At 32.9% G+C, this 13031-nt stretch overlaps 1 protein-coding gene across 16 annotated transcripts in view; it reads right to left on the bottom strand.

Moving 5' to 3' along the window:
- Positions 1–13031, bottom strand: part of Ptprk (protein tyrosine phosphatase receptor type K) — a 504921-nt gene that overhangs the window by 187881 nt on the left and 304009 nt on the right. For all 16 annotated transcript variants that reach the window (XM_074075059.1, XM_074075053.1, XM_074075007.1 and 13 more), the window contains exon 7: positions 12289–12582. In XM_074075059.1, the coding sequence (XP_073931160.1) occupies positions 12289–12582 (294 nt within the window). The remainder of the gene's footprint in view (positions 1–12288; positions 12583–13031) is intronic.

The following is a 13031-nucleotide window of genomic DNA, read 5'->3' as shown; positions in this document are numbered from 1 at the left end:
TGTTGTAACAGAGGAGCTGCTCTATTTTGTTGTTCTGCTGCAGGCAAGGCACACATCTATTTATTGCTCGGACATTTTAACGATTTTTATATTAAAGGGCTATAATTATACCATCTTGGTTTTTGGGGGAATATTTTAAATTCTGAACAAATTTTTATCAGAACAATTTTTGATCTTAAAACTGAGGTAAACTAATATTATTGCCTCATTTTAACTTTGTTGTTACACATATACAGGCTTCATCAAAAGCATATTTAAAAGAACTTAGTAGATTTACACATATAACTATTTCTCTCAGTGCCAGTTTCACAATAGTGGTGATACTAATTTATGTTCTTAAAAGAGAAAAGGCTTCATCAAAAGCATATTTAAAAGAACTTAGTAGATTTGCACATATAACTATTTCTCTCAGTGCCAGTTTCACAATAGTGGTGATACTAATTTATCTTCTTAAAAGAGATTGATAAACAATTTTAGGACATTGCTAGAGTCTGGATCTTAAGTGTTCTTCAAAGGACATATGGCAAAGGGCTGGTCCTCAAGGTGGTGCTACTAGAAGGTAGTGAAACCTTTAATAGGTAGGGACCACTGGAAGGTCTTTAAAACTTTGGGAGAATGCCCTGCAAGGGGGCTGTGGGACATCCCATCCCTTCTACACTCTCATTTACTTCTTAGTCCAAAGGGAGTGGTTTTGCTCCACCATACATTCCTGCTGGGAGGGGCTGCCACCAGCCCAAAGGAACAAAGGACTAAAACCACCATGAGCCAAAACAAACTTTCCTCTCTTAAGTTGGTTTTCTCAGATATTTGTTACAGAAATGCAAAGCTGACAAACACATACATTGAGAATTTTTTTTCTAAAATTGTACACAATGACATATCTGAAGATTTCATTAGCCACAGCTTTAGAAATGGTTTACTGTTTATTTACAAAATTATAATATTATAACTGATAGAAAAAATATCAGCTTAAAAGTAGAAATCAAATTAATTTACCTAATATAATTAGCATTATATTTAAAGACTTGGACAGTTTAAGGGATGAAGAACTAAAAATTCTTCTCACCTTTTCTTTTTAGTAATAGGCATTGTAGTTGTTTCTTTAGAAAAAAGCAACTCAATCTTGTTGACCTACTTTTTAGTTTATAAGAACATTACACCAAAATGTGACAGAGCAGGAATAATTTTTTTCTGCTCTTTGCTGAAATACAGGTGTTTTGTTTCCACTGCTTAATGAAAATTCTTGAAAGGCAAAGTATTAGGACTTAAGGTTTAAAGAGTCCTACTAATTATTGTAGTTCATAACCAAAACACTTACTAGAGCATAGAATAATTTGATACAAAGATGAAAAATGTTACTATGACTGGAAATTCCATTAGGGTATCAATGCAACACTATCTGTCTTATACTGGTCATGTTCTCTTGTGGAGATCCCTGAAGAGTGCAAGACTGACAGAAGAGTACCACGCATCTGAGATGAGGGATAACCGAGGGTAAGATCAGAGAGCAATAACGGAAAGAAGACAGAAACACTCAACACAGTTTGCTTATTTGCAAGTTTGCATAGGATTGACTGTGAAAACCACATTTTGATTCTGTCCTTAGCATAATGTTCTGAGCTGCCCATTATAATCAACACTTAAAATACACCTAAAGATGTCACAATTCAACAAACTGATGACCCTTTATAAATCACATTCTAAAGAAATTTAATAATTTATAAACACAAAACTTCCTATATATTTTAAACTTGTTTCTATATAAAAGTCATTAACAGCATCTACCTTTAATAGGTCATACCATAAGATATTAATGTATACAGCGGAATGTCTCCTAAAAAGAGTTTAATTTCAGAAACTGTTTGAAAGAAGCTTACTTCAATGACCAGTTGAAAGAAATTATAGCATAACCATGTCTCTCACACAAGGAATGAAATGGAGACGACACTCAAATCTGTATATCCTGCTCTCTGCCCTCTCTAGTCCTTTCTATTGAACCATAGATCCAGGAATATAATTGCCTACCCAGTAGCTCATTTCTCAAAATAAACACAGAGATTTTCCTTCTAAGACTTTCTCCAATGTTTTACTCCTTCAAGTTAAAACCTGCCACTATCCCTCAATTTCGCAAGCCAGAATTCACTTCCAACAAGTCACTAGGTTCTACTGATTACACCTCTCAAATCTCTTTCAACCCTCCCTTCTCATTCTTATCTCCACTCTCTCAGTTCAAGCTCTGATCAATTTTTGTTTACAATGAAGTAGCAGCTTTCTAATCTCCCTGAAATCTACTTTCAATTCTTATCCTAAACTACTACTAGAGAAATATTTCTAAAACACAAATCATTTTAAATATTCTAAATAAAAAATTCATGCAACTCATTCTCTAAAAAAATCAGTCCCTTGATTAAGAAATTAAGATATTAATATCTGAATAATTGAGTGATATCACAAATCTAGCAAAAGTTACATTATAGCAGTCGATACAGGAGTGTTCACTTCATAATTTTTTCAGGTTTTCTGCATGTCTATACTTTCTATAATAGTAGAAAAAACCATTATTAATGAAATAGCTTATAATATAGTAAGATCTACTATGACTGTGCACTTTGTGTCATACACAGTGCTAAGTAAACACACTGCATGAATTATCTCCAGTAGAGTACAGAAAAAAAATTTAGTACCTTAAACAAGCTTTTAGTTCCTCCAAACTAGGGGATGACAGGAGGGAAAAAAAGCTGCAATTTCTAGTGCATACAACTTCCCATGCTGTTAGCCTGCCAGTGTAGTTTTAAGCTTCCCAAGATAAAATTGGGAAGAGAGGAGTATTAGAGTATCATTACATGCTATCTCCAACAGACAGACAAATTAGAAATAAATGGCATAAGGAATATATATAATGCTGTAATGTTTTAAAATAATTACTAAACTTTGAGGATACATATGTTTAAAAATAATTGGAAATAATACACTTGCAAGTTTAAACAATTTATTTTCAATAAGTTTTTAACAAAGGGGTGGGAACATTTCTGAAAATTTAAGTTTGATGCTTAGTTTTAGTACATATTCGACGATTAGTCTACAAATGTCAAGTTGGACTGGTTCAATTATTTACACTTATTTATAGATGAAAAGAGAGTGATTACTTGCCTATTAGTAAATATCAGAGCAAGACTTGAACTTACAGTTTCCAAAAGCTTCACTTATAACCACTGACCCTTCTGATTGGCTGCTTGGTAAAATTGCACTCACACTTCACAGTCCCCTGTGTAACATGGGGACATCCACACACTGCTCAGGGGCCTCACTGTTTATCTACACATCTGTCTTCTACACCTTTAGAGAAATCAGCACAGATATGCACTCAGGGAGCCTCAATTTGTTTTTAAAACCTTACACTAGTCCCTGGCATATAGTAAGTGCTCAAATACAATATTAAGACCATGACTCCTTAGATTTTGAGTGCCTTACAATGAAGACTCTTCATCTTAGACTTCTTGGCATTTTCAACAGTAACTGGCATACCAAATATATTTCAAGTAAAAGAAAACAAGAAAATATAATAAAAATGATAGGCTTTGTTTTCTAATCAAGTAGCTATTTGGTATTGAGCAAATCACCTCACTATTGAATCAAGTGCCCAGAATGGTGATTAATAGAAAAGGATGGACTTGATTAATTATAAAGTACTTTCTCCTGCTAAAACCATAGGACTGCATACACAGCCTTGTTGTCATCAGCATTATTACAATACAATAAATATTGCAGCATTATGAGTGTCTTTTTAAAATTATACTTGCAAAATTTTATATCTTGTTTTATTTCATATACTTTACAAAACAATTTGGGTATATTAGTTCTTTGTAGTCCTTACAGATGATAGGATTTTCAGCAAGGAACCTCTAAAGAGATCATCTTAAGGATATAGCATCGCTATTACATTTTCTCCAACTAAGAAGAAATTTCTTACTAGAGGTCAGGTTCATGCACATTTGTACAAATAGACTGAGAAGCATGAAAGAGGACTCTGGAATAATGGCCAGTTCAAATATTCATCAGTAATATAATTTTAAATTGCTATCCAAATTCTAAACATAAATTACTCTTAAAAGGAAAGTCTTGGGCTTGGGGTGTGGCTCAAGTGGTAGAATGCCTGCTTACCAAGAGGTCTAAATTGAAACCCTAGTATACCTCCCTCAAAAAGAAAGCGTGTGTCTGTGTGTGTGTGTGTGTGTGTCTGTGTGTATACATATATACATATATACATATATATATGTCGCCATTTTGGCAATAACAAATTATAGATTTACATGTAACATGAGTACAAAAACACAACGGTAAGTATATGGAGGATTAAAATGGAGTAATTTAAGTAACATAAAAATAAGCTCTTTTCTGACTAGTTTTTATTCTCTATTATAAACAGAGAATATGTAGAGGCAGAAAATATACACAAAGAAAGAAAGATGAATCATTTAAGTTTAGCTTTCTTGAGATGATTCAGCTGACACAATTTAAAATGGACATTATGCAATGATTTCTAGGCCATATCATATATAGTGACAGATTTTTGCCTAGGGTGATGTGAAGGGTATGAATTCCAGTCCTTTGAAGTTTATATTCTTTTGGGCTCAGAAAGCATAATATAACTTATATAACTCTAGATTGGAATTCAAGAATTATCTCTTTCCTTTGAATATGCTTTTTTCTTACTGTGGCTCACATACAGGTTAGAGGATACCAGGGAGGATGGAAGAGTCACCCCCATGACAATTACATGCTATAATAATGACCTATCTTATATTAAGACAGCAAAGACCTGAAAGGAATTTCTTAAGCTGATGAGTCCCTATTCAGATATAGGTTAGGTTAGAGTCAAATTAATTGATGAAAATAATCATGAGATAATGTCATTTTTCCAAGAAGAAAATTACACAGCGTAACCAAGACTTCCTCAACAAGCTAATTATAACTAATATGGGTCTGGATCAGTGAGTTTCAAAAACAATCATTTAACTATCTTCCTTCCCACCAAACCCTACTCAAAAATAAAGCAAAAATGAAAACAAAACCTACAAAGATTACAGGCTTTTTTTTTTTTCTTGGCCTGAGTTAGTTTCCTTTCTTATTCCAAGGCCAAGAATACATATTACAGTTCAAAAATGGAAGTTAGTAGGACATGACAACTGAAGGCAGATGAGGTAGATTCTTTAAGTAAAAAGAAGAAAATCAGGAGCAAGTCTATGAGCCATTTTGACCACAATGACACCATCAAAGAGATACCAGAAGCTCACAGGCTGGGTCTCTAAAACTTGTTTTCATAATTAACACATTCTTTAGAGTCTGATATAGGACCTATTTTTTTTTAACTCTACTTAAGTCATTTTCTTCATCAAATACTCCTGTGTTATTATCATTTAGACATTATTATTGTATCATTTTGTTGTTAAAGTCATTTTTATTCCTGATATCAAATAAAAGTCCTAGGACTTGAGGGGAAATCCATGACATATAATGAGACTGATGCTGTTATTCAAATAATTTCCACCTGTCAGCTTGATTGCAGCATGCAAAACTCAATAAAAACAGATGAAGCCAATAAAAAAGTATTTAATGATACCATTACCAGACTCAACATGTGGTAAAGTACTAAGGATAAATAAATATAGTGTCATTTTCACTGCTTACCAAATGTTTTTCATCAACAATGTAAGTTGGAGAGAAAAATTTAAGTTGAAAGCAATTCAACTCTAGTTAAAAAAGGTAATTACATTTTTAATGATGACATCATCTATAAGGAAACATGCCATGAATTGTGATGTATGATCAACCGTACATCCTGCTTCTGAGGTAAAAATAGAAAAAATATAGTAAGCAAAATTTCCTGTGTTCAACTTTCATGACTCGGGCTGGGAGATCCTAGCATGATAGCCCTAATAAATTGGTGTGTCATTGTTCTCTGTCTCTATCTTTCCCATCCCTCCTTCAAATCCATGTTCCCTACAGTCTCTACAGAGATTTTGTAAAAAAGCAAAATACTCTGATGACTTAACTTAGGATATGAATTATTATCTGTTTCCTCAAGCAAAATACTCTGATGACTTAACTTAGGATATGAATTATTATCTGTTTCCTCAATACCTCCATCTGTACCCTATGGAATTTGCATGCAAGTAAAAAAGGAAGGTAAACCATCCTCATGGTGACTACTGACCAGGCTTGTTTTATACATTATTTCACAGGTAAGGCTCTGGCCTTGTTCAACATAAGTATTAATCCAACTATTTTAGAAAAGTTAATAATGCTTAAAGAAAATTTATTTATTTGGTTTTGCCAGAAATTGTCTCTCACTTTTCTGGATTTCTGAAGAATTTTCTGAAGAAGTGATCATATCATTTATTATGCTTTCATTATGGTTATGATACTAGGCTATCAATTGCTTAAAAACAGGAATCCGAAGAATGTTAACTGGTTCAAGTTGATTCTTCAAATTTGTGAAATAAGTGTTGTATTAAATATACAGTACCTTTTTAATTTCTGTCCAATCTTTTGTGATTTCCTAACTCTAAAATAATGTTATATGATAGGATTGAAGATGAAAATTAATTCAAGCAATTAATTAATTTAGATCACTTTAAAAATATCTGTAAAAGCCATTTATTGAAATAAATGTTCTTGGTTAATAAGAATGATATTTTCTGGTAACTTACAGATTTCTCATTTTTCATCTAAAATGATAGAGATTCCATAGAAATGATTACAGGCCATATATATGTACATATATATGTATATACATATACATACATACAGCATGTGTTCATTTTTTTTTCTTTGCCACTAGGCCTTCCTTAGATCTAGTCCATCTTCCTTAGGCGTGGGATGATCTTTGTAAAAGCAAATCTAGTAATGTTGGCATGCTTCACTAAAACAGCTTTTTATAACTTCTGTGTCATGTGAGACCCACCCACAGTGTACCCATCAGTCACAATTCAACCACCAGTCCAGAGTTAGACAATGATCTGCTGAATCTACCTATTTTCAGAAATTGAAGAATACATCAGCAGTGTTTACAGCTGGGTTAAACATGAGGTTCCCTCTGTTTGTAATTCTGCTCATCTCCCCTTACATTTTACTTTGTTTACAAGTGTATCCTGAGTCACTATGGAGGGCTTACATGAAAACAGTGCCTATATAACCTTGAAGACTGAGTACATAACCCAGTACTGGTAGCAAAGAAAGAAGACAGCAAAAGGCTTTGTGAATACATGTTTTTCAAATGGAAATATTCTCTAGTGAATCTGAAAAGCAAAATCAGATTACTCACTAAAGATAAATAAATCAAACTTAAGATTTTATTTGTGATTTTCAAGAAAACTGAAGAACTGTTTTCCATTATTTTTCTGATACCTTTTTATCTTTAGTTTTCTTGACTTCAATAATAGTAGTATTGCTTTTATTAAATTCTTGTTCAAAAACAATAAAGACAAAACATAAGAACATATACAAGGTAATATCTCAAAAAATTTCAAACCAAGCCCGATATAAGCCTTCAGTTTGAATCAAATAGTAAATATCCTTACACTGTTAAACCAAGCCAATTCTGAGAAGAATTTTGTCCTAAGCTCCAGGCTGAGAGTCAATGTTAACTAGTCTTTATGATAGATAACTATCTTAATCAGGATAAAAATCAATGTTACTATTTCACTGATGAAGCCATAGCAAAAAGGCCAAAATTTAATTCCACAAATGTGGTTTTCAGTAAATACCTAATTTTTTCTTCTATTTTGGATTTAGGACAAAAAATGCATTTTAGTATGTTTACATTTGAAAGCAGACACTTTCCATTTCACTTCCTCCTAGATCTATATGTTTCACTAAAAATTGCCGAGCGTATAAAAGTACAGAGTAGTTTTCCCAAATGTGTAAATATATTACTCTCTGGATACTCTGAACTACTGACCTTCCCTATGAAGTAGGTGCTGCTAAAATGTCAGTTAATCATGAAGGTGTTCCACAATTGGCTACCCAGAAGCAGAAGGCAATTTAAAAGAGCAACTTTAACATGCAATTGCCTAAGCATGGAATGCAGACAATTCCTGATGATGGCATGTTTTCTCTCCATTTTATAAGAAAGACAAACTATTTTCTTAGCTTCTATACCAGATGGTATACCCAGAGGAAACAGACACATAGAACAAAACAAAACAAAAAAAGGACATACTTTCTCTGATTGTTCATTGGAGTTTTGAACTAATTCACATTTATGTCACTTTTTAAAAATTTACAAAATAGCTGAGGAACCGTATGCGAACAACAACATGGGTCAGGCTGTATGTTCACAGTGAGATAATCATGTCCCTCAAGTTCACAGAGGAACATGAAGCAGGCGTAGCTGGCTTCAGCCACAACAAGCTATAATTACTACTTCTCCCACCTTGAGATACCCTGAAGCAGGTAATTGCACTTACCAAATGACTTTAATGTACTTTAGAAAGTAAACAAAAAAAAATAGCTTTGCTAACTAGGTAGGACATTTTCATAAGAGGATAAACTAAAACACTTTTTACACCTTTTCAAAACTGTTTAAAGTGTATAAAACACAGCTTATATTTGAGTGTTAAGCACCAATCCACCGCGCTTTCAATAAAAGTGAGGCTGCAAGCATTAAACTATGCTTTCTCTGGGAGTAAGTTGGTTGTGATAGCCTCTAATTTAAAAAAAATGTACATGTCTCCCAGATTTCACCTGTTATAATTTTATATATTCATTCTGTACTATTTTAAGAGAGGAGGAAAGGTCAGTTGTGTTAGGAGTAAGAGGGAGAAGAATTGAGGCTTTTAAAACAACAAATAATAAGGTTGAGACCCAGCTTCCCAGCTGACTAACATTGGACAAGCAGCTGATTGTTTTGCCCCTTCCCCATTTCCACTCTTAAAATTACTTAATACAAAAGTGAGATAATAATACTAACAGAATGGGTGGGTACATGAAATATTATGTTATATATTCATTTCATAGGGTGATTCTAAAGTAGTACTAATCAATAATTAATTATTAAAAATCTACATTCTCCTTCAAAAATGTAAAACTTTATTCATTATACACATAAGTAAAGCCTTTCAATTGGCTGGCCGTAAAATTATTTATTGACAGATTCCCTCCAAGTAAAAAATATTTACTATTGCCAGAAATAAAATGTCAACGGATTAAATGCATTAAAATAGAACATAAAAAATAGTAAATAGCAACTAAGGTACTCTTCATAAATTGTTCCTCTGTGATACAGAAAAATAAAATAAGAATTTGTGAAAGGCAGAAAATAATCATCATTCTTCTGTAACTTACAAAACCTTCTTGCAAAAGAGATCACACACACACACTCACACACACACACACTGAGCTAAGCAGTACTTAGCTTACTTTTAAGGCTCATTGGTGGTCTAACATGTATGGTGTGATAAAAGAGCTACTTCAAAATAATCAACATTTATTCAATAAGATGATTTTAATGGTAAATCTCCACAATTAGAAATCAGCTTATTTCTATCATGATCAAAGTAGACTGTTTGCATGTATGTAAATGGCAAAATGATACCTGTTAAGACTACTCCAGGCAGGAATAGTGGGAGGGGGAATAATGGAGAGTGGTGGAAGGGTGAATTCAAGTATGATATATTTGGTATACGTTGAGAACATTTTTAAACACCACAATGTACCCCCACACTCAGCACAACAATAAAAATAACAAATAAATAAAAAGTAAGACTGTATAGATTGACATTTCAGTATTCAGGGCGGGTAGTGTTTAATAGAATGAGATGGGAACTTTCACTAAAGGTTATGTTTGGTATCTTGAAGGGATTATTTCCCCAGATTACAAGTAAGTATTAAGCTTTTGAAATCTTTACTAAAATCAACTAATACAATAGGGAACATCATAATTTCAACTGACATTGACTTTATGTTTAGATATACAATGTTTAAAAATAAATACCACATATACTTCCATGAGCTCTTCCTCCTTTTCTAACATTAGAGTAAGATTAGTAAACATTATAATGAATCAGTAACCATGGTTTCTCTCAAATCTAAACTCTAGTCTATATCACTTGCTATCTAGTCTATATCACTTCTCCTCTCCCAAACTCCTACATCAGACAAATCTTGTTGAAGACATCAATTAACTATAATAAATGTATAATTCATCATGTGTGAAAAAGAGTGTATTAAAAACAAAATTTCTACACTGGGAAGTAAGGCAACAAGTGATTCAGTTTGATACTATTTAATTCCATAAAAAGTAAACAAGTGTTTCCCAAATACAGAATTCAATAAAAAGACCAAAATAATTCCCAAATGTCAAGGCATTTCATAAGTTAGAAAGTAGTTATGAATGTAAGCTATTTTTATTCTATCCACTTCCACAACAATGATACTATTCTCAGAATAAAATACCTCAAAGCACTTCACTGGCATATTTTTACTTATTGCAGGTCAATATGCACTCTGAACAGAGGCATTCAATAGGGATAAATTGGTGTTCATTAAAATGGTGTTTTCAAACACTTACAGTATAACTCATCTTGAAACATAGTCCAATTAACTTGAAATCTCCATGTCCCTTACACTAAGGATCAATTTTAATAGTCCCTAGCTTAAACAAAAATTATATTACAGTAACATATAATGTGACCTACTGCTAATTTTTAAAGAACTATTTTGATGAAAATAAGAAAAGTAAAAAAATAAAATGCATTCTTTAAAAGTAAGGAGCCTGGGTAAAGGACTCAAGGAAAAGATCATTAGTTATAAAGATTAAATGTAGAAAAAGATAATTTTATTAGATAACATATGTAGGCAATATACTCAGTCGAAAGGACTCTCTGGATCATTTTAACAAGTTAGCAAGGGATATTCCTCATTGTTTCCTCTTTCAATTACTTCTCTGCTTGTTGAGAGGTAAACTTGCCCCTCCCTTAGAAAGTTTACTTTTCTAAGAACATTTGTCTCATGAGCTCAAATAGGAGCATGCAGGTCTACAGAATATTTAAAAGTAGCCTATGAGATTCATGCTGAGTCATGGAGGCTTGTACGGTATCTTAAACTGCTTTTCACCTGCCAGATTTAAGTATGAGACCAATCAACAAACTAATGGACTCACTACAGTCTAAATAGCTAATGAATGGCTAAGAAGTTAAACTTCCTATTAGTAAACAGCTTTCAATAGATGCTATTAGTATATAAAAACAGCTGGATTAAAAGATGTTTATGGGTTATAGTATACCAGGTAATTGAATGAGGTTTGCCTTAATTGTAGATCAGAATTCTTGGTGAGTAGCCCAATAATATTTTAAATACTAAACCGATGTTCAAGAAACAAAAATTTTAAAAGTATTAATATTACATGGATTTCCAAAGTTTTAGCTTTCACTTTCAGAAATGAACTCATTAAATGTTCAAGACAAATACATGTACTAATTCTGTAGTTATTTCAACATAAAGTTGGATGGATAAAAAAATACCTCCTTAAACTAAACTAAAAATTAAGCTATTTTTAATAATAAAATAAACGTCACTAAAATGCATTCAAATAACATAGATGATAAAATTTTTAGTGTCTTTTGGTAACTACCAACAATTACTATCATTATAACAATATGGTGTAGTAAGGAAAGTAATCATACATTTCACTACATTGTTTTTCTATTCTTTCTTTGTGTTTGGTTTGCACATCCTGTTTGTCAACAATCAGGTTCAGGCATGGGGAAGGCAATAACAAAGAAAACCTCTCTGCATTTTTTGTGGATGTCAAGTTACTGAGCTAATTCTCAACAATATGATTTTCTGCACAAAATAGTTACTCTTGCATAACTTTTGTTACTATATTATAGGATTTGCCCTCTGTACGAACTACAGCAAATTTTTGAGGAACATAATTTCCACAATTAAGTTTTCAGTATTTGGTTGAACTGAAAAGGTATCTCGCAAAAATACTCTCACTTACAGTATCAGAGATCTGGGGGTTTTTTGGCTGAAAACAGAAAACTCATCAAATTACCACACAAGAAAAAATTCTAGTTTCATAAAAATACTAGAATAAACACTCAGATTGTTTTCATACCAGCCAAATTATGACATAATTAATGTGAAGAATCACCTAATTCATTGGAATTCTTAGGAAAGTGTATCTGCATCATGCAACAATTAGAAGTTTTAAGACTGCGTGTATATTACATGTCCTAGGTAAGATTCCTTCACAAGGTAGAATGGCCATCTGTTCAGTCTTACCTGCACATTTTGTCCTGGTGATTAGTGGAGGTCCTGGGAGCCCTGTTCCTCCCTCACCAGGTCTTGTCAGTAGGACACGGATCTCATATTCTGTATCGGGATCTAAATGCCATAACTTATAAGTTGGAGCATTGACTGCATGGGTTTCTGTCCAGGATCCTGATGTCATACGATATTCCACTTCTTTCAGGATAATGGGACCATCACCAATGATGGAGTTGGCATTCAGTTGAATCAGCAAATATGTAGGCCCAACTCCAAGCAGCTGGGGAGGAGCAATGGGTCTTGGTGGTTCTAGGATAGATGAGCGTGAACTCTAATTAGATAAAAATGTAACATACTGCAAGACAGAGATATATTAATGTCCTTTAAAGCATAAAGTTTTAGCAAATGAATTATTTAGGAGCACGTAATACATATTTAAAAGAAATTCAAGATAGGAGTGGTCAGGCAACTGTACTTTTAAAGAGCACCCACTTTTGTGAAGGCTTCTGATCATTTTAGCACAAGTTTTCTTTCAATAAAAACTCCATCTCCAAGAAATAAACTTGAACAGGCACAGTAAACAAGGGATAAAAAGAAAAAAAATATTTGGAGGTAAATAACTCTCATTAGCTACTAACAGAGTAATTTCTGATATTCTGTGAATGTCTAGTGGTATTTTTGGTTTCCCTCTGTTTCCTACTTCTCCAGAGCACAAGAAAATGAGATAAGGAGGAAGACACAACAAAGCTAAACTCAGA

The sequence above is a fragment of the Castor canadensis genome, chromosome 1, assembly GCF_047511655.1.
Source record: "Castor canadensis chromosome 1, mCasCan1.hap1v2, whole genome shotgun sequence".
Taxonomy (NCBI): Eukaryota; Metazoa; Chordata; class Mammalia; order Rodentia; family Castoridae; genus Castor; species Castor canadensis.
Note: the sequence above shows the minus strand (reverse complement) of the source record. Positions and strands in the feature narration are given on the sequence as shown.